The sequence below is a fragment of the Bufo gargarizans genome, chromosome 9 (assembly GCF_014858855.1).
Source record: "Bufo gargarizans isolate SCDJY-AF-19 chromosome 9, ASM1485885v1, whole genome shotgun sequence".
Classification (NCBI taxonomy): Eukaryota; Metazoa; Chordata; class Amphibia; order Anura; family Bufonidae; genus Bufo; species Bufo gargarizans.
This window is the reverse complement of record NC_058088.1, coordinates 28,395,027-28,417,903: the sequence shown is the minus strand read 5'-3', so window position 1 is coordinate 28,417,903 and position 22,877 is coordinate 28,395,027. Positions and strand designations below refer to the sequence as shown.

Below are 22,877 nucleotides of genomic sequence, written 5' to 3'. Positions count from 1 at the left end.
AGCCCAAAACCCTACAGCCATGCCCATGTTAAAGCAATGCCATGGTCCCTGCAGGGCCTCCTAAATCAGTGCTGCTTGCCCCTTCATTCTTAACATTGCTTGGTGTCTGAGAAGCCATCCCTTGAAATGGGAATACCCCTTTAAACATAGCCACATTTTCATGGCTTTTGTAAAGTTTGTAACATATAATTGTGAAAGCATTTACTTGTCTGCTGATTTGTGTAAACTGTATTATTGTATTTTTATTTTTTTTATATATTTTTTTATATATTTTTTAATAGGAGGTCACGCTCAAGATCCAGGAGCCCACATCATCGCCACTAACCAATCAAGGTTCTTGGAGACTTTCTCCTTGTATTATGTCGTACATTTTAAATATGACTTGCGTCACTGTGTACATTCCCTATATTGGACTATGTAAGTCTGGGAGAATGTTGTATAAAGGACACCTGTCGGCCTCTTATCCTCAAGACATCAATCTTTTATTAGGCTGAACATTACCACGTAGTTTGGCAGGTCCTCTGTAAACTATACATCTTGTAGATGTCTTTTATTTAGCTGCTGATGGGGCATTAATTGCATCCTCAAACTTCATTATGTGGGATATTTTTTTTTTTTTTTTTTTTTTATAGCTCTAATGAATTGTAATGTGGCTTCTAGGTAAACCGTTAGTGCCATGGCACATTCTGATGACTTGGCAAGGCTTCTTGGTCACCTTGGTGCTACTGATCTAGACTGGAATCCAGCATGCAGGTTTTGATGTAATTTCTTGAGATAAAACCAGGGGTGGATTTGAAGGGAATGAGACGTACATAGGAAGGGACTTCTACAACTCCTTTCTGTCGGATCCACTGTGGCTGGCTTTAGCTAAAGAAAGAAACATCAACTGCAACTCAAACTAGATAAAAACCTGAGTGTGTTTCTAGCTTTACTGAGACTTCACAGCGTGCCACGTCTGCTGCTGCAGGAAGTGCTATTTTCCGTCCTCAGACAGGGACAGGTAGTGGTCACAAGAACACCTACAAGTTACTGTTTATAGCAGAACTTTTAGTGACAGGTTTCCTTTAACATTTTGCTAGGATCCAGGAAAATGAATATTGAGTATAGTGGTGCATACAGGTGTTTTTTTTTTTTTTTGTATTTTTTGCTCCAATTTTTTATTTTTTTTTGCTGTATACAGTATCAGTTTAGGGCTGTTCACATCTGGATCTCCCCCCCCCCCTGGGTTTTTTGTATTGTGGATGACTAAGTTGATCCTGTAGTTTTCAATGGTGTCAGTCTTGGATCCAGTGGCATCATTCGAGATGCCAGAGCCAGCCAAGGAAACATTAAATGCACTGATTATCTGTCTGGCTATTGGAAATGGACTAAGTGTACAATTTTTCAATCGGTTGTGTCTTGCTGAGGCAATAAAAAGAACTAGCCAGACATAACCGATATGCAATCCCGTTGGACAGGTAAATTTGTGAAAGGTGAATGAATTCTGTATTAGACATCCCAGATCATAAATAGATTCTGAAACTGGTTACCCTCACTGTATGCAGATCAGATGGTAAGTGTTTTTGGTTTTGTTTTTTTGTTTTTTTATGACTTGACAAACTCACTCATTACTAGTATTGGGCCAGTAAAGTCTTCCTGTGAATGTAACATTTTGGTCTTAATTTTTTTTTTTCTGATAGCTGCTCGATTTGCAGGTGGCACTTTTTATAACTTGTCTTAAAATACCTGATATAAAGTTAATGTAAAATGCCAGCCACTAGTATCTTTTTTTTTTTTTTTTTTCTCTCCTTCTTTATTGGTCCTTTTATTGATCAGACCATGAGTTCTTTGTAGTTACGTTTAATTCAATCAATAGCAATTTAATTACTAGAATGCTGTGCTATAGTAAGTGATGTATTCTTTACTGTTTGCCAACTCATTTTTCCACAGGAAGCTTTATATTGTAAAATATTTGTTGGGTTCCTTGACATCCTTTATTTTATTGTTCATGTAAATAAATTTATTTTTGCTTTCTAATGCACTAGACCCTGTGTGTTTCCTTGACTTTTTATAAACTGTAAGGCTACATTCACACAAACGTGTTTTGTTTCCCTTTGCGCAATGGATCCGCAAATAAAATGGATGCAACACAGATGTCACGCAGAGATCATCCATATTTTTTGTGAATCCGCATTTTGAGGACCGCAGAATACATACGGTAGTGTGAATGTATTCTAAAGCAACACCCTACTGTCCATTCACAGCATATTCCCTCCCAGTCAATGAACAGTGTGCAAAGTTAAATGACATAATTTATGAAGTCTGTGGTATTTATGTGCACCAATATAATCTCGTCAAGGAAGGTGAGAGCTACATCTACATGCAGCAATCATTTCCCCTGTATGGCGACTGCTGATGTGATCACTTGTCCCCATAGAAAATAGTATCTGGGTTGCAGATCCCTTTTTACACAGTACAATCTGCTGCCTAGAAACTGATTTTGCCATCAGTATACATAATTGGATTGGAGTCACTCACGCTCTGTAAACCACTGAGTTGGGAGAGGGGCTCCACTTTTTTTTTCTGCAGGTTTCCTGTCCATGGGAGCGAATCCTTTCTCTCTCTGTGGTGCTGTCGCGGGGTCCGGAAAATCTGATTACCGCTGAGTGTAATCATCATTTTCACCATGGGGCCCTTCCATCAACAGTTCATTGCCTTACCCTTCAGCCTCACAAGAGCCCTGAGTGTTTTCATCAGGAAAGGCTCTCCTACATACTCCGATTTATTGTGGCAATTTTCTACCTAGAAAACGTCCTTGTCAAGTCTTTGTCTCGCTCTTCCAATCTGGACACCTCAGAATAGTCACACACTTTACGTCGCTTTGGTTGGCTCATCAACTTCCCAAATCTTTCTGGTTCCCTCTCATCTCATTTTTCTGGGGATATGTTTTGACACCTGTCAGGTCAGGATTGGTTTCTCCCCAGAGAAGCTGTCCCTTCATCATAGCAGTGTGATCCTGTTTCTCCATTCACTCCCGTTTGTCAGTACATGCTGGTCTTGGCCTCATGATGTCAGCCATCAAAGCTGTTCCCTATGCTCAGTTTCATGCTCGTCTTCTTCCATTCGTCATTCTGGCCAAATGGAACAAATCTTCAACCTCCCTGGATCACCGAATTCATTTTCCAGACTGTGTGCAATTCCCTTCACTGGTGGGTGTTGTCTCCCTTGCGTACAACAGCCAGCTTTTTCATTTCCTGCAGGAGAGTGGTTGCCATTCCAGTCTTCATGGATAGAGAAGGGTACTATGGTCTTTCATGTTCCAGGAGCCATTGTTTCCTGTGCCCCTCTGCATTATTCAACTGTATAGCCATTCTGAGGACAGGATGATAACATTTGTTTCTGTGGGGCCACAGTGACCCATCGGGCATTTGTGTTTTGGTGTTTTGCTGATAAGAGCAAGACTTTAGGTTTGGTAGGTATACAGATATAGAGGTATATCATCCTTCTTTTGGCAAGTTAAGTAAATACAAATAGAAAACTTAACTCAGTAATGTATCATTATATGACAGCGATGCTTCACCTGGTAAGTCCGTTTCAACAAAAAACAGTCTCAATCAGGAAAACATCCATAGATTAACTTTAATGGCTTGCTGAAAAGTTCCAGCTTTTATATTGTTTAACCAAAGAGCTTCACCCCTTTGTGGAATCTGTAAGGGTCACTGTGTATATCTTCTTTATCTGTATTATTTTTTTCTGATCTTTTTGAGTGGCCAATTCTCAGATCTGCAATAAATCAGAATCCCAAGGTAACCTTGGCAGACAATGCTAACTCTCCTTCCCTTAGAATATACCATGGGCCTTTAAAAGTCCTTTTTTTTTTTTTTTTGGCATGAAGGGCTTTAGCTGTCATCTATGCAATTCTCACTTTCCACTATTTTGTCTCTTCTCTAGTCCAGCTTGGCGTTAGGTCTTGGCTCCCTGTAGAGGAAGGTCACCTCTTAAAAGGCTATTCCCATTTGTGACATTGGCATGTCACTAGGTTATGCTATCAATGTCTGGTACGTGCATGTCCCACTGCTGGTATCCACTCCTATATCCAGAACAGGGCCATAGTAGATTAGAGCTCACAAGGCATGTGTGGCTTACTCTTCGTTCACTAGTGGGGCTTCTGAAATTAGTGGAGTGAACATGGCTGCTCTCTCTTCACTTTGGTGGCAGCCTTCTGCAGGGTCAGACTGGTGTTCTTTGGGCCCACCAGAGGAAATTATGCTTTAAGCCCAACCACAATAATCATCAACAATGTCTAATGGGCTTTAATTAAAATGAACAAACCCCAGTGACAAGTGATTGGCTTCAAAGATACAAATGTGTTATTTTCTACTGGATCTTTGGGGCCCACTATGCTAGCAGAGCCTGGGTTCACTGGAGGATCCTGTTACTCTGGTGGGCCAGTCTGACTTTGCTATTCTGGGAATAGGAGCCCACAGCTGACAACCGCTAGGATAAAAATCAATAAATGCTTTTAGAAAGTCTAAATCCACATTTTTCCCATTTATTAATTTTCACAGATAATATATTAATTATTAATCAACTTGTAATCAACCCTGTATTCCAATCTGTGTTTCCACTCATTCCTGATGATTGCCCCCATCTAAAGGTACTGCTTACCCAACCAACAAGCGGTATTGGACACACATGAACATGAGACCAACACAGATGCCTTCAGCTGCCAAGCACATGTGCAACAAATCAGCCAGTTTCATAGTTACAAATCTGCTGACAGATGCCCTTTTAAGTGGACATCTATGATATTCCGTTATAGGCCAGGTCAGGGAAGTGCAAAGTAAATCATTAGGGTTTTATATCTCTAGAGTCAAGGCATATCACAGCAGTTGGTACTCCATGGTGTCTCCAAAAAAGAAGTATGGTAAGGTTCGCAGGGTGATGAGTTTTAAGTGATGAAAGCAGAGTGAATCCCAAAAGATTTAGAAGCAAAGAAAACCCCAAACTAGGAGAAATGAAAAAAAAAGAGGTTCCTGAGCTACTATTACCATACTTCCGCATCTTGCAAAGTTTTTCTCCTATCGTTAAGACTATGTACAATAGGCTTCAAACTAAATAAGTAGCTAAACAGACATTTAAAAAGAGTGCAGGTCATTCTAACCAGTAGTGTCTAAGAGCTAAAATGGGTTCTCACCAGATCCTGTCACAAAGTGGACTTGGCTGCTGTTAAGCCACAGGTTACGACTGACAGGAGGTACACAGAAGGTCAAAGTGGTTCTTCAGATTTGGCAATTGATTAACTATTCTCAGGACAGACCATCAAGCCGGAGTCTAACAACCCACACCCCTACCCATCAGATGTTCGGGAGTAGCTGCAGTGCCAAAACTACACAACTCCATCCATTGTTTAGTAGATGGAGCGGTTTCCAGCAGAACTGAACTCCTTAAAGTGAATGGGAGCAGTGCCAAGTCTATTACGTAGTGGATGGAGCTGTGTGATTCCAGCACTGGAGCTACTCCCAAACTGCTGGGGTACAGAGACTGTACATCATCAATTGGTAAATCCTGGGGAACCCCTTTATGGAACATGTAGTAATCGGGGACAGTAGAGTGGGCAGCTAGCAGATCGAAACCGGGGTAAAACAAGTAGCAACAAGAGGGCAGAATAGAGAAAATCCAATAAACAGTCCAGGAGTCAAGTTCCCAGCAATCAGTCAGCTATTCATTAATCCAAAAGAAGTGGTCAGGAACAAAGCTGAAGTAAAAAAAATCAACACAGGAACCAGGTTGAAAACTCATCTGGTATGGGGTCCTAGGACAGCTGTTATATAGATCTAATTAGCAATTACTGTACTAAACAACTCGGACAAGAAAAATTAACTCTTACTGAGCAGAAACTGCTGGAGGTGGTAACACCACAAGAAGCAGGGTAGCAAGAGAGGAACAGCAGAGTTGAAAAAGCCACAAGGATCAAATGGCAATAGGATTGTGTAATCGTTGCATGCAAGAGCCAACAACTCTGCTGGCATTGCCAAGGAGACCAGAATGATGGTGACCAACAGCAGAAGAATCGAGTGGTAGAACATGTTGGAACACCAACTCAATTTATCATTGGTGCAGCAGGAGATTGGTGACAAGATTATACAGATGCTGGCCAAGGGTACGGACATGGTTCGGTTTCTGGATGTTCCGGATTGTGTCATAAAAGGAAAGAATGTATACAGGACAGATACTTTTTAATTCACTCCTAGTTTTGGCTTCCAAAAGCATTAGGCAACCGTGCCCTAAGCCTCCCAGCCTAGTTTACACTAACTTTAATTTTGCCACTTCTATTACATATATTATGAGACAGCAGTAACTAACTGGGTTATTAGGCTGAGTTCACATTACATTGTAGCATTTTTCAAAAACACACAAAACCCTGTTTGAATTAATTAATTTACTACCATCTAAAGAGCTCCCAGATGGAACCATTGGTGTATAGATATAAAATAGAGCAGAAATAGTTTAAAGCGGGGTGAATTTGATTTAAATCAAACTGATTTAAATCACGATTTAAATCACTAGTCAGTAAGGCTTGATTTAAATCAGTTTTTTTACATAAAGATTCATATTTGGACAATTTTTCTGTTGTACTTAGGAAGGAGAAAAATAATCATTACCTTAATAATAACAATTTTATTCAACTGAAACAATAACATTACAGCATGTTATTTGCTTAAACATCCATGTTTAACTAATTTGGCTAAAGAAAATATATATATTTTAAGAAACTTAGACTGTCAGCCCAGCCTACACAAGAAAGTGATATTTTGAAGTGAAAGTGATGAAGAAATATTGTTTATATTCTATTCACTGAACTTTAAACTTGGCACTAAAGGGGTTGATTCTGTATTTATAGGTTTGTAGAAGTTAGGATTAAGATCTTTTTCTCAACTCTTCATGTTATAAATTCAGTTTTGAGAACTCCAAAATTAAACCAAGCATCTGTGATAATATCTTGTAGGCAGAGAAACTACCCAATAATCTTACAAAAACCTCTGGAAGAGCATGACATTGTGAATGGATTAATGGAATTTAACAAAAAATTAAACATATACAGCCTTATTCTACATAATTAAAAAAGTAATCTTTATTTCATAATGAAATAACCTTTGGATGGTAATATATTTTCCTCAAAAAGGATTTTATATTAAAAAAATCTGATTTAAATCCAAAAAATCCGATTTAAATAAAAAAAATCTTTATTTTTTTTTTATTTTATTTTTAAATCATTGATTTTTTATCCACCCTGGTTTAAAGTCCTTTAAATAAATGACTATGAAGAACAACAACATTACTCTGGCGACTTACAAAGTTGAAATGCTAAATAAGGATAGGGAAAGCATTCATGACCACATATAAGTGTAAACAGGACGATGTTAGCTGATATCAAAGAAGACCCTTGATGTCTGAAATGTAAGCCTACTGGAACCAAGATGCCCTAGTGTCTTCCGCTGACTTGGGTTTGTACTTAATTTGAAGACAATGATGTGTCTGGTTTAAGCTTCTTTTGGCACCGATTCTTGTATATTGTGTAAGGTTAATACTGGACAAATGTCAAGGTGATATCTCCTCCAACTTCAATCATGTCAATTTGGTTGAAAGGAAGGCGGTGGACATAGTTGAATAGTTTTGTTCCAGTTGAATAGACCCCGAAAGAGCCTCCCTCGTTCCTGATTTCCAGCTAGTAATGAATAATATAAAGGATAAAGCACAAATTATTATTGAATGGTGGTCACAGATGCCATGGGTCGCCCAGGATCAAGAAAACATGGCTGCTTTCTGTCAGAAATGGTGCCACACCTATGCAGGATTGCAAGTGTTATTGCAGCTCAGCTCCATTACCAAGAATGGGGCAAATGCCACACAAACCGTGTGGACAGATTTGGCACTTTTATGGGGAAAGAAAACAGCTATGGTATTTGAATCATGGACAACACAACCCTTTAACTTTGATAATATTTGTTGATTTTTACCAGAAAGCTTTGCCCAGCCTGGAATGGCATGTAGGAGATCTGTCTTTCCTCAGGTCCCCATTTGCCTCTGTCTTGAGTGTTTCTTACTATTGCTCCTTCTCGGAAACGAGGATTGACTTGAAGGTGAATATTCCTTGTTAGCCTGTTTAAAAGATTCACATGGAACCTGGAAAGGTGACAAGTACATTGATTTTAAAGTAAACACACAATGAGTGACTTTAAAAAAAAAAATTCTGCTGCTGTCACCACTGTTCAAAAAAGTGCGCAGGGCTTAGTTGAAGGAGCAGATCAACCACGCTTTACTGTAATGCCAGAAACCAGCATTAATTGTTGTGAAAATGTATGTCAGATCATAGCTGTTCTCTGCCAGAATATAGGCTGGGCAATACTTTATAGAGGCTTGTAGGGTTTGGTTGCTGCGGATGCATCTGCTAGTCTTAATAATTTCTCCCCACAATCTTGTTCATGAAGTTAAAGGTGTGTGGAAGAAACAGTCCTTCTTTTCATTAATGGTGTCCTATCCTCTCCTGGCAAGCTCCACCTCTATCCCTTTCTTCCCAGAGTTCCAGAGGAACACGTATGGCCTATTAGTCTTCTCACACCGATTAGGGTGCTCTCTCCCTAACGAGAGAGAGTACCCCTCCCCCCTTGACTTGGGCTGCCTTACATCTAGTGGCATTAGAGGCAGAGCTTATTTGCATCCCTTCCCAGAATTCTGGAGGAGCATGTATGGCCTATAAGTCTCCTCATGCCGATTAAGGCGCTCTCTCCCTAAGAAGAGATAGTAACCCCCAAATCCTATCCTCTCCTGACATGTCTGTTTTAATAACTACTTTAATTTAGTTTGCAATAGAAATTCTGGAGCGTCTTTTCTAGGGGTGCACCGAAATGAAAATTCTGGTCCGAAACCGAAAATTTAGGATACCCCTTGACCGAAACCGAAACTGCCTTTTTGCCCAAATACTTTTAAAAGACCCCCCACCCCATAACAGTGCCATCCACAGACCCCCCCACCTCATAACAGTGCCATCCACAGACCCCCACCCACCCCATAACAGTGCCATCCACAGACCCCCACCCACCCCATAACAGTGCCATCCACAGACCCCCACCCACCCCATAACAGTGCCATCCACAGACCCCCACCCACCCCATAACAGTGCCATCCACAGACCCCCACCCACCCCATAACAGTGCCATCCACAGACCCCCACCCCATAACAGTGCCATCCACAGCCCCCCCCCCCCCCCCATTGTACAATTAATAGAAAATAGCGGGGAGGGACTGGGAGGAGGAGCTGGGGGCCGGTGCGTTCACTGTGCTCCGGCCCCCAGCTCCAGTAGTTATAAAATGTTGTACAATTAATAAGCATTCTATTCACGAGGCCCTCCTCTGCAGTATTACATTCAATACAGCCACTTCCTACTCACAGGGCTGTGCTGGCCGGCCGGGCAGAGGAGCGGCAGCGTCACGACTGACGTCATGTGCCCGGCCTACTTTCTGAATGAAGGAGGCGGCGCAGGCATGTGACGTCAGTCGTGACGCTGCCGCTCCTCTGCCCGGCCGGCCAGCACAGCCCTGTGAGTAGGAAGTGGCTATATTGAATGTAATACTGCAGAGGGGGGCCTCGTGAATAGAATGCTTATTAATTGTACAACATTTTATAACTACTGGAGCTGGGGGCCGGAGCACAGTGAACGCACCGGCCCCCAGCTCCTCCTCCCAGTCCCTCCCCGCTATTTCCGGCCGATATGTAAAAATATCGGCAGAAAGAGATTTTCGGCCGATATTTTCGGCCGCCGAAATTTCGGTGCACCCCTAGTCTTTTCATATGTCTCCATGTTGTTCTGTTATTGGTACTAGAAGGTTGTTAATGAATATACAGCTGTGTGTGCAATACCCCAGATAGGGTATCTGCATACCTTATGCTTCAGGAATGATAAGTTATGGTTGGCATAAGGATTGAAACGTTCCATTCCATTCCTCCCCTATTGGAAGGAGTGGGCTGGCCCTACTTCCTGCCAGGAGGAGAGCTCTATAGTTCTAGAGAGAGGTAGCTGAGCAAGCCTGGATTGAGGGAGCACTTCCATCCAAGGGCCCCAGGACTATGGCCCCTTTCACACGAGTGAGTTTTCCACGCGGGTGTAATACGTGACGTGAACGCATAGCACCTGCACTGAATCCTGACCCATTAATTTCAATGGGTCTGTGTACATGAGTGTTGTTTTTCATGCATCACTTGTTTGTTGTGTGAAAATCGCAGCAGGTTCTATATTCTGCATTTTTTCACGCAGCCCTGGCCCCATAGAAGTGAATGGGGCTGTGTGAAAAACGCATTGCATCCGCGAGCAAGTGTGATGCGTTTTTCACTGATGGTTGCTAAGAAATGATGTTTCTAAATCTTCAGTTTTTTTTATTCCGCACGTGAAAAACGCATCAAAATGCAGTGCACCAGCGTGGAAAAAACTGAATGCAATCGCAGACTAAATTGACTGAACTTGCTTGCGAAATGGTGCGAGTTTTCCTGAATAGCACCCTGAGCGCATCTGGACCTAGTCCGTAACGCTTGTGTGAAAGGGGCCTATAAAAACAGCTTGTCTGTGAGGACCAATACTCCAGGGAGACTGCAGGGTGGCAGGCCTCGAGAACTGCAAGCTACAGAGTACAAAGTAATCAGCGTGATCATCACTAAAGCTATATAGACTCTGCTGCAAGTTGAGGGATAAAAAGTTAAGACAACTATCATCACCGTTCAGGACAAGCACATGCAAAAGCCTGCATTACAGAAGTGGACACCTATAACCATAAGTACCAGCTTATTGCTATTAGTGATGGGAAATCAGTAGAGAGGACCACACTTGAGTGCTATTGTCTGCCATCTTGCCTGCCACTAGTATTGGGTCGAAACGAAGTCGCTTCGTTCAAAACTTCAGAATAATACTGTACAGAGATTCTAGGTACTAGTTGGAACTGAAGGCAAGTGTCACGGGTAATGGGGAGGGGATAACACCAAATGAAACACAGAAGGAATAGACCAGAGTCTAGGCCTCAAAACTAAGGGAGAGGGATAGTGACCTTCGAGGAATCCCTAGACCTCTCCCTGACTTCTGCCAGTATGAGTAGACTCTGAAGGTGGAAGTACTCATACACCGGAACCTAGGCCCTGAACACCCTGGAAGGCCCTAGGAATGGTGGCAGGGAATGAGACTACTTGTTCCTTCCCAGATGAAGGAACCAGCGTCTCCCTGAGGCCTAGACAACAACACACACAAGTGAACAACAAACTGCAATACAAAATGCAATACAAAACTGCTTAAAGCAGAATGGAGGAGCAGGAGATCTAAAGGAACAACACACCAGCTCCAGAAGGAAATATCAACCGCATGGTAAGCAGTGAGAGTCAGAACTAAATAGGCCTCAGTAATGACTACAAGCTGCACCTGACAAGAGGTGTGGTCATTACCAAACACAACACTGAAAGGAGAAAACAGAGACTGTCATATACCCTCACGTGCCGCCAGTCTCTCCAATCTTCTCACCTCTGTCATGGGAGGGACCGTGACAGCAAGTTCAGTTTCAAGTTTTAAAGTGGTTTTCCCATTTTTAAAATCAACTACTGAAGTTATTCAACAAAGTCACGAGCGACTTTGTGAATAACTACGTCTCCTCGGAGACCATACATTTTAATACTGCACGGAGACGAATCTCCGTACAGTATTATTCTGACGTTTTGAACGAAGCGACTTCGGATAAAGCAACACTACCTGCCACCATACCTTATTATCGGGGATAGAGACATTGCACCTTGCACAGATGGCAGCTGTATATATTGTAATTCATCCTTTACACTTAGTAAAGAAAAAACGTTTGCTGCTCAACATCTGCCTGATTCCTTCACATCACCTTATCACTTCACTAAACACCAGGGAGTGACAGCCCGAGGGAGTACACTGTGATACAACATCTCATTGGGCGTCATGGCACTTTTGTATTAGTCAGGAGGGAGAGTGCCCTATCCTGGATGGAGGACCCTACGTGTCTCTGCATTATGGGTAGCAAATTGATTTCAATCAGGACTGAGTAATGCTTCACTTCCTCTGTGGTGGAGCTACAGGGGACTGGAAAAGTTGATGCCAGGTTCCCTATTAAATTACAAATGATTGCTGAAGGTCTTAACTTTTTTAAATATTTTGTTGTCAAGAGACCCTTCTAATAAAGCAAATTCATGCAAAGCAGAGAACCATTTTAATTTTGTGCAAACCATGGAAGCAATTTTGGTATTGATGTAATATAATGTTTCTGGCCTGTACTACCTTTTATTTTATCTACTGTACCTCCATAATGCAGTGCACCATTGAACAGGGCTGCTTTGACCCGTCAGAGGAAATTATTCCTGGAGACCCATCCTCCATATGTACAGGACACGTCCCCCAGCACTCTTATTTGCATTGTGGACTTTGGTATCCTTGCACCATAGTAATTTGCTCCCAAATCCTCTCCAGATAGCACTGTTTTCTGTTGAACTTTGGGTGGCCATGTGTTGGAGATTGGATCCACCAAAAGATGTACTATGACCTGATAGAGACCTATCCAATCTCTGAGCATACTACATCATATGGTCTGTACCTTATGCATCCTCCATACAAACCCTAAAGGCTTTTGTTAGTAATCCACAACGAAACAAACCTGTCAGCCCCATGAGCAGTATTTCCCATGATGATGATTTTTCCATTTATGTCAAAGTTTGTCGGAAGAGCAGCTTGAAATGGCATTACCTGCAGAGAAAATAGTCTTTAGTGTGACAATAGGAAAAAACTGGTCTGGTTTAACTCACAAATATAGTAGAATAAGTACCAATCATACCGGGTTGTACACAGTTATGGGGGCTTTCTGTGGCTGAAAACATATTAAAAACACATATATAAGTAACATTATACATATACAGTAGTATTATACAGGCTGATATGCATATACAATGTATTCATGTGCACTTACCATGAGATCCCCAGAGCCACATGATACAGCCATATTTGGTTCAACAAAGCAATGACTACATTTGAGCATACAGTATACACACTACTCAAAAAAAGTTAGGGATATTTGGCTTTTGGGTGAAATTCATGGAAAACATAAAAGGTTCACACTACAGTGATATTATACCATGAAAGTACGGCATTTAAGTAGAAGCAGCAATGGTGATTTCCTCAATTTATTGAAACAGAAGCCAACAACAGCGGTGGGTATACCCCCACAAAAAATGTCAATGTCTTAATAACTTGTCATGTGGCCTTGAGCCTCAATTACAGCTTGACAACAACTTCTCATGCTGTTTTCAAGTCGACTTATTGTCTGCTGACGCATGGCATCCCACTCTTCTTGAAGGGTGGCCCTCAGGTCATTGAGGTTCTGGGGTACAGAGTTACGAGCCTATACACAACGACTCAGCTGATCCCATAGGTTTTCAATGGGATTCAGGTCTGGACAAAGTGCAGGCCACTCCATTTGAGGTACCCCAGTCTCCAGCAACCGTTCCCTAATGATGCGACCTCGATGAGCTGGCACATTGTCTTCCATGAAGATGAAATTAGGCCTGTGTTGTTCATGCAGAGGCACAATGTTGGATTAATGATGTTATTCAAGTAGTATGAGCTTGTCATTGTACCATTCACAAAGTGGAGGGCAGTTCTGTATTGACTAGACACACCTGCCCACCCTGTAAAACCACCACCACCAAAAGCTTATCTGGTGACAACAGTGGCTGATGCATAGTGCTCTCCTTCACATCTCCAACATCGGCAGCCATCATTTCTGTTCAGCGTGAATTGACTTTCATCAGTGAACAGCACTAATCCCTCGTCCAGCGTAGATGCTCCCTGGTCCGTGTAAGGTACCCTTGCAGGTCGTCTAGTACTGAGACCACGCTGATGTAAACAGTTTTGAATGACCTGATGTGACACTTGGGTGCCTCTCACCTCCCTTAAATGTGTCTGGAGTTGTGTGGCATTCATCATCTGGTTCCACAGGGCATTGTTCACGATGAAGTGGTCATCAGTGTGGGATGTGGCCAAAGGACATCCATTTTTATTCCTTTCGGTGACTCTTCCAGTCTCTCTGTATCTCTTTTGCAACCTGCTGATGACACTCTGTGAAACACTAAGCTCAGTTCCCACTTCCATCTGAGAACAGCCTACTTGAAGCCTCGCAATGGCGAGGTACTATTAATCAATTGTTAGGTGTTGTCTTGGTCTCATAATGTGAACAGCATGATGACGAGAACTGTTTAAATAGCAATTTTATTTGAACAGGAAATGTATTTGGCAATTCATGCAGATCTTCTCAAGCTCTGTCAGGTTGGATGGGGACCGTCATTGGACAGCCATTTTCAGGTCTCTCCAGAGATGTTCGATTGGGTTTAAGTCAGGGCTCTGGTCGAGCCCCTCAAGGACATTCACAGAGTTGTCCCTAAGCCGCTCCTGTGTTGTATTGGCTGTTGCTTAGGGTCATTATCTTGTTGGAAAGTGAACCTTTGGCCCAGCCTGGGGTCCAGAGCACTCTTGATCAGGTTTTTATTAAGAATATCTCTGTAGGGGGGCGTGGCCAACAGCCGGCATGTGAGCACGCATCTGTGAGAAGCTCCGCTAACCCTCGATAATCCTTCACCATCCTGTCAAACTGCCGACTCCGGGATCAGAGTGGACGGTGTGTAAGAGACGGAGGAGACCCCGCACACCGAATATGGGGCCCAGTAAAGCTCAATCGGCGGCAGAGAGGCTTAAGGAGTTCGCCAGGCCTGAGGCCCAGAGCGGGGCCGCGACCGCGACTCCCACACGTGCGGCAGTTACCCGCGGGCAGGCTGCCCAACAGGCGGATGCAGAGGAAGGAGCGGAGCAGGAGTTCACCCTAAAGACAGCGTATGAGCAGCTGCTAACGGCGATTTCATCGTGCCAAACCTCACTCACCGGGAAGCTGGAGGAGGTGAGAGTGGATGTGGGCCTGCTCCGCCATGACATGCAACAGCTTAGAGACCGGGTCAAGACCACTGAAGACCGTGTGTCCGCGCTGGAAGACCTGACCAGACCCATGGCCGGGCAGATGCAAGAGCTGGAGCGGGCTGTCGGGCAGTGGCAGCAGAAATGTGACGACCTGGAGAATAGGTCGCGCCGCAACAATGTGAGGATCCTGGGCCTACCAGAGAAAGCTGAGGGCAGAGATCCTGCGGCCTTCCTGGAGGGCTGGTTCAAAGAGCAGTTCCCTGGAGCACCCTTCTCTCCTGCTTACACTGTGGAGAGGGCACATCGTGTTCCAGCCAGGCAGCCCCCGCCAGGGGCCCCTCCCAGGCCTCTATTGGCGCGACTGCTGAATTGGAGGGATCGGGACCTGCTCCTCAGCCAGGCCCGAAGCAAGCAAGACATCAGGCATGAGAATGCGAAGGTCTCCCTTTTCCCGGATTTCTCTGCAGACCTTCAGAAGAAGAGAGCCACATTTGTCGCAGTTAAGCGCCGTCTCCGCGAGCTCAACTTTCAATATTCAATGGCCTACCCAGCTCGCCTCAGGGTCGTAGATGGCGATAAGACAGTGTTCTTCAATGATCCCCGCGAGGCAGAGGACTGGGCCTCAAGGAAGACCGCGCAGCCTGGACCGCGCTGACCCTAAGGCGACGTGGTCGCAGCAAGTATTATGTTGCTCCTATGTGTTTGATTTCAGGGAGACTTGTTTCTGTTGTCCCCATCCATGACTGCACTCACAATGGGGCTTTGCCTACCGCAGTTAACATGTGTTCTGGACTGCAGTTCATGCTTGTATTTGGGACGTCACTTTAATAATATTGAATGTCTCCTTGGTCAGTGCCGAACGACATGCTGTCGTATACAGTCATCCTGCATCGTGATCGGCAGTTTAGCATTACCCTGCTGAACAGAGGGTAGGGGCACTACCTGTATGGTTATTCAACCTAGCTACACCATACGGGTCCCCGAGACAAGAGCCACTAAGTTAGTTGGATCTAAATCCGACGCTATGTTTAATCTGTTGTTGTTCTATGTTATGTTTGTGTGTGTGCAAGTTTACGTGCTTCAAGTATGGCCACCTTTACATGCATTAGCAATAGGGGAGTACTCACCCCTTGCAATTCAGTCGTCCACACTGCTGAGATATGTGATCTGGATGGGAGTATTTGTCATTGATTTAGTTCAGGAGACCCCATGGCCTCCTTGAGGGTGATGTCGTGGAACGTGAGGGGACTGGGAGACCCGAATAGGAGAATTGCGATCTTCTCTCAAATACGATCCTTCAATCCTCATATTCTGGGCCTCCAGGAGACTCACCTCACTCCGGAGACAGGGAATAGGCTGCAAAAGCCCTGGGTGCAGAGCTTGTTCAATTCCTATGGGAGCTCTCACTCCAGAGGAGTGGCCCTTATGATACATAAAAGTCTCAGGTGCGAGATTCATTATTCAGCGGTGGATCAGGGCGGACAGTATATATTTGTATATGCTCATATTAACTGTGTTCCCTATGTGATCGTTAATCTGTATAACTCTCCTCCGGCGTCTTTATCTCTATTGCAAGCAGTCGTGGGATTTGTAACTGGTTACCCTAACGCTCGCCTCATATGCATGGGAGATTTTAATCAGGTAGTCAGCGAGGACTTAGACAGATTCAGCAGCAGAACGGATAGGGGTGGGCGGGGGGGGAGCAGCACAGTTCTAGCCAGGATATCACAGGAGATGGGATGGATAGACATGTGGAGAGCCAGGAATCCGCTGACAAGGGAGTATTCTTGCTTTACACCCGCCAGGGGCGCCCTGTCTAGAATTGATTATCTGTTTGGCAATGCCACAGTGTACACTGATCTGGTAGATATTAGACATGGCCCGCAGGGCCCGTCCGATCACGCTCCATTGATGGCAGAGATGGGTCAGGTCGATGGCGCCGGCGGTAAGATGCGCGTGCACCCCTTCTGGCTGTCCCTGTTTGGGTTAAATGACAGAATCCCCGATCAACTGAAGATGTTCTTTGATGCTCAGGGCGGGACTACTGATGCTCTTTTACTCTGGGAGACACTGAAGGCGTACCTCAGAGGTTGCCTCAAATCCTCCATTTCCTACGTTAAGAGGGATTCAAGGCGTAAGGAGAATGACTTGCATACCAGCTGTAAGGAGGCAGAGAGGGCGTTTACTGAGTCCCCCTCTGAAGAGCGTAGATTGGAGTGGTTATCCAGAGGGAGAATGTACATGTTATACCTGGAGGAAAAGAGCAAAAGAAAGCTCTTTTTTCTTAAGCAGCAAGCGTTCGAAACCGGCAATCAGACAGGGAAGCTTCTGGCACAAATTGCACGCTTTAATAATATGTCTCCCCCTGTGCTCAGGATACGGGAGGCGGATGGCCGCATTGTAGAGTCGGCACAAGACATACTGCAATGCTTCCATGATTTTTACAGAGACCTGTACAAGTCGGTGGCTTCTTATCCGGCATCAGAATTGGAATCCTACCTCGCGGAAGTGTCTCATCCTCGGCTATCAGGTCTGGATAAGGGTCTTATGGAGGAGGATGTAACACTAGAGGAGGTGGAGAGGGCCATTCGAGATCTACCGACTGGGAAGGCACCAGGTCCAGATGGCATTCCGGTGGAGGTATACTCTAAATATAGGGACAACTTGGCCCCTCAGTTACTGACCCTGTATCAAACGGCGCACTCCCGGGGTTCCTTGCCAGATTCCATGTATGATGCATCTATTGTTGTGATCTTGAAACCTGGCAAGGACCCATTGGACTGTGGATCTTATCGTCCAATTTCTCTTTTGAACCTGGACTATAAAATCCTGACCAGGATTATTGCTAATAGACTGAATAAGGTTATCACATCTATTATTCACCCCGATCAGTCGGGCTTTATGCCTGGGAGGTCCACGTCGGACAATATTAGAAGGGCTCAGGTCATCTCCCAGCTGGGGGTTGCTAGGATGGAGAAGTGGGCTCTGGCCTCACTGGACACGGCCAAGGCCTTTGACTCACTGGAGTGGCCCTTTCTGACAGCGGTGCTGGGGAATTTTGGCTTTGGCCCCAAGTTCATCAGATGGATAGAATTGCTGTATAAAAAGCCCACTGCTAGCATCCAACTGAACGGGTCTCACTCTGATAGGTTTCCCTTACTCAGGGGTACGCGACAGGGGTGCCCACTCTCGCCGCTGCTGTTTGCGATCGCCATAGAGCACTTGGCTATCAGATTTAGGCAGGACCAGGTGTATGTGGGTGTCAGCGAGGGGGATAGGGAAGAGAGAATTGGGTTGTATGCGGACGATCTAATCCTTTTTATGTCGGATCCGGAGGTATCTCTCTTGAGAGCTATTGAAATTATAGAGCGTTTTGGGCAATACTCCGGGCTGCACATAAATTGGGGTAAATCAGCCATCATGCCACTCTGGAATCATGATTGGCATAGCTGCCGGAACAACCTGCCTGTGGTGGATAGATTTAAATACCTAGGGGTAGTGATCACAAGGGAGCCTCAGCTCTCCTACGCCCTGAACATAGCGCCCTTGGAAACATTGTTCCAGGACAAGGTTAGAACATGGGAGGCCCTCCCTTTGTCGGTTATGGGTAGACTGAACTTGGTGAAGATGGTGCTGCTGCCCAAGGGTTTATACTTACTGTCCCATGCCTGCACGCCAGTTCCCAGGGGATTTTTTAAACGCTTGCACGCTATAATAGCCTCCTTCGTGTGGGGTAAATCTAGGAGGAAACTCTCACTGGCGGTCCTACAAAGATCGAAGATGCAGGGAGGAGCCTCCCTTCCAGACTTCTTCCTTTATTATATAGCGAGTCAGCTCAGGTTCCTAAGATACTGGGTTACTGATGCCTTAAAGCCGAACGCCGAGTTCTTTTTGCAGGGGTATCTGCAGATTCCAACGCTGTGGCCTGTTTTGGAGGGTTCTCGCTATGTTACAAAGGGTCTTCTCCCAGTGCATAAGCTAGCTCACCAGGTGTGGCAGGCGTCCAAGTTGAACTCCTACAAGGATTTACCAAGTGAGGTCCCCATTTGGGACAACTGTATGTTCCCACATCTGGTGCAGCTGGAGGGTGTGGCTGATTGGAAGAGGCATGGTATATTCTCTTTGTGCGATCTATATGAGAACGGGCAGCTTAGATCATTCTCCCAGATCCAGGGTAGGTTTCAGGTACCCCGAACTCTCTTCTTCAGGTATCTACAGCTGAGACATGCGCTGCAGGCCCAATTCAGGAGAGATGATAGGAATATCTCTAAATATCCTACTATAGGTGTTTTGAAGTCGCAAGGTCCAAGGGGAATGGTTTCTGCGCTATATACCCACCTGCTGGACCGACGCTTGCTGGGGGCCCCGATGGCTGTCGAGGAAAGATGGAGGCAGCAAATCCCTTCTTTATCTCCTGAAGAATGGAACGAGGCATTACTTGCCCCGACCCAAGTATCGCCCTCCATAAACAATAGGATGATCCAGCTTTATATCCTGCACCGTAGCTACCTCACACCCATTAGACTCCAGAAGATGGGTAGGATCAATCATTCCAGGTGCCATAGATGTGATGCTGTAGGGGCCGACTTCTGGCATATGATGTGGGATTGTGAGTACATACGTCGGTTCTGGGTCTCTGTCCTGGAGGTTCTCGCTACTATGGTTCCTGCGACGCTACCATTGTGCCCCAAGGCATGCGTTCTTGGAGTCATTGATGAGGAGGCATGGTCGCATTATCATAAAATATTTCTAGCGGAGACGTTATTTTTGGCCAGGAAGGCTATTGCCTTAAGATGGATGGGAGACTTGCCCCCCTCAAAGGGACAATGGCTCACTCTTGTGAACCATGCTGTCTCCATGGAGAATATAGTATATAAGCATAGGGGCTGCCCACAGAAATTTGATAAAGTTTGGGGTGATTGGTGTGCCTCTCCTCTTACCTTGCACTCTTCAAGTCTGCACTCGGCAGCCGACGGGTCATTATGAGCCACGGGACAGCATTTAGGCATTTAACTACACTGCTCTAACTGATGTTAATGCTGAATTTTCCATGCGCATGTTTTTCTTCTACTCTGTGATAGTTGTGTCTAGGCGGGGTTTAACTCCTACCCTCTCCTGGATTCGTGATCTGGGAAAAAAAAAATACTCTCATTGTCATCTGATTTTGATGTACTGTCTTCCATGTATTGTCAAGGAGCCCCTGCGCGGGCAGTATTATTGCTACATGTATGCCATACTTGTGCTATACTCTTTTAATAAAACGAGTTTAAAAAAAAAAAAAGAATATCTCTGTACTTTGCTCTGTTCAGCTTTCCCTCAACCCTGACCAGTCTCCCTGTCCTAGCCACAAAATTACACCCCACAGCAGGATGCTGCCACCACCATGCTTCACTGTAGGGATGGTACTGGGCAGGTGATGAGCAGTTTTCTCGGGACATGATGCCTATAATTTAGGCCAAAAAGTTAAATCTTAGTTTTATCAGACCAGAGAATTTTGTTTCTAACAGCCGGAGAGTCCTGTAGGTGTTTTTTGTTGTTGTTGCAAACACGAGGTGGCTTTCATTTGTATTTTACTAAGGAGAGACTTCGTTCTGGCCACTTTACCATGAAGCTGAGATTGTTGGAGTGCTTCAGTGATGATTGACCTTCGAGTTTCTCCCATCTGCACACAGAATTTTTGGAGGGCAGCAAGAGTGACCACTGTATTATTACTTAGTTTGGTCGGACAGCCAGCTTTAGGAAGAGTCCTGTTTGTCCCAAACATCTTTAGTTTAAGAATCATGGAGGCCACTGTGCAGCAGAAATATGTTGTCCCACTTCTCCAGATGTGTGCCTCCACACAATCCTGGTTCTGAGCTCTACAGGCAGTTCTTTACTCCATAAGGCTTGGTTTTTGCTCTGATATAAATTGTCAGCTGTGAGACCTTATACAGACAAGGCTGTGTCTTTCGAAATCATGTCCAGTCAACTGAATGTACCGAAGGTGGACACCAATCAAGGTGACCAAGAGAAATGGGAGGCCCCCAGAGCTAAATTTCAAATGTCATAGCAATGGATCCATGCAAAATTTGTTTTTCCTTTTTAATAAATTTACTAATGTTTTTAAAATTCGGTTTTCACTTTGTGATTATGGGGTATTGAGTGCAGATTGATGGGGGAAACTTGAAAGTTTTTTATTTTAGCACAGGGCTACAACATAATAAATAAAGGTCTGAAGACTTTCCGAATGCACTGTACATATATCACATCACATAGATAATATTATACAGGTTGATATACAATATAGTCCTCTACACTTACCACGACAGCTCCAGAGCCAGATGATACAGCCACACTTGGTCCCTAAAGCAGTAAGTAAATTTATTGACCTACACGGTATAAGGAATATATACATAGATATATCTACTGTAAGGCCTTGTTCACACTGCCACTCGGTTCCACCCGGAGCCTCTATTTTGTGAGTTCTGATGGCAAGAGTAGTGCAGTATGCAGAGCTATTCTTGTAAACAAAATAACAGAACCCCAACAAGCCTCATTATAATTTAATGCGTCCTTGGGGCATATTTTAGATTTGCTGTGCGACAAATCATAGGAGCAGAGCAGCGAAAATAACGGCAATGCAGGATCCATCATATAATGGACACCAACTGCGCTCAATGGACACCTTTAAATAATGGGATCTGTTGGGTTTCCATCATTGCATCCATTACCAAACCGAACAGTGCAGCATTTTTCCAGGCATTTTTGGCGGAATCCATGACCGTGACTCCCGACGAAGCCAGATGTGGCACAGTGTCAGGGCTTCCATTCTAAAAGGGTCGGTCATACTGGATGTCTATAGGGGCTGAAGAAATGATCGGCTGACAACGATCTTAAGTGTATGTCTACCTTAGGGAAAGGTGGTATCTGGAATTTTATAGCAAAGTCAGGAAAGGCCCAAACACAGTCTAGAACAATAGGTAATGTGCACTTACCATCTGTACTGAAACCAAATTTTGATTCTAAAATATGACAAAGAAGAACATAAGAACAGGTTGAATATTTTTATTGAGTTCTGTATATTATGGATTATTTATTATCAGAATAGGCTGTTCTGGCAAAGAATTGACAGAGTGCCAATGGACTGTCCGATGGAAATCAGGGGGTCTGCACACCTATTAGGTCCTGCCAGAGGCAGGGCGTCATAGGGAAGGCTAGCAGAAGGATACTTTCACACTAGAGTTATTTTCCGCTATTAAATTCTGGTAAAGGGTCTCAATACCAGAAAAAAATGCATTCGTTTTGTCCTAATGCATTCTGAATGGAAAGCAATCGGTTCAGTATGCATCAGGATGTCTTCCGTTTTGTCACTTGTACGGTATTTTATCGGACAAAATACCGCAGCTTGCTGCTGTATTTTTTCCGGTCAAAATCCCAGAACACTATCGCACTTGCCGGATCGGGCATTCATTTCCATAGAGATGTATTAATGCCGGATCCGGTACCAAGTGTTCTGGAAATTGACGCATTGCCGGATCCGGTTTTCTGGTCTGCTCCTGCAGCGGGATATAGGAGGAGCTAGTTTCGCCTTTGATCTTTGAACATTTTTATCCATTATTCCGGATGAGACGGATCCATAAAAAAAAAACAATATCCGTTTACATACGGTTTGCCGGATCTGGCAGGCAGTTCCATTGCCGGAACTGCCATGCCATATCCTCACAACGCTAGTGTGAAAGTACCCTAACCCTGACAGCCATAATACATTGTATTACAGAAGTTATTGCAGTGTTTTTTTTTTATTATGTACAAAAATAAAAATCATTAAAATTCTATGTATATTTGGGATAACCACATTACTAATGACCTGTACTAGAAAACTAACATATTATTTATTCCATATGG

The 22,877-nt window shown here is 44.2% G+C and overlaps 2 protein-coding genes across 4 annotated transcripts in view; one reads left to right on the top strand and one right to left on the bottom strand.

Moving 5' to 3' along the window:
* The window catches only part of LOC122946087 (CLK4 associating serine/arginine rich protein), a 39,851-nt gene extending 37,835 nt beyond the window's left edge, over window positions 1–2,016 (top strand). For all 3 annotated transcript variants that reach the window (XM_044305422.1, XM_044305423.1, XM_044305421.1), the window contains one exon: window positions 282–2,016. In XM_044305422.1, the coding sequence (XP_044161357.1) occupies window positions 282–324 (43 nt within the window). In that variant the 3' untranslated portion in view covers window positions 325–2,016. The remainder of the gene's footprint in view (window positions 1–281) is intronic.
* A 5,175-nt stretch (window positions 2,017–7,191) lies between these two features.
* LOC122919749 (galectin-9-like) overlaps window positions 7,192–22,877 on the bottom strand; it is a 48,987-nt gene continuing 33,301 nt past the window's right edge. The window contains exons 7-12 of the mRNA XM_044268934.1: window positions 21,968–21,994; window positions 21,294–21,335; window positions 12,865–12,897; window positions 12,688–12,776; window positions 8,001–8,166; window positions 7,192–7,708 (exon numbers count right to left, since the gene is read on the bottom strand). Coding sequence (XP_044124869.1) covers window positions 7,565–7,708; window positions 8,001–8,166; window positions 12,688–12,776; window positions 12,865–12,897; window positions 21,294–21,335; window positions 21,968–21,994 — 501 coding nt within the window. The 3' untranslated portion in view covers window positions 7,192–7,564. The remainder of the gene's footprint in view (window positions 7,709–8,000; window positions 8,167–12,687; window positions 12,777–12,864; window positions 12,898–21,293; window positions 21,336–21,967; window positions 21,995–22,877) is intronic.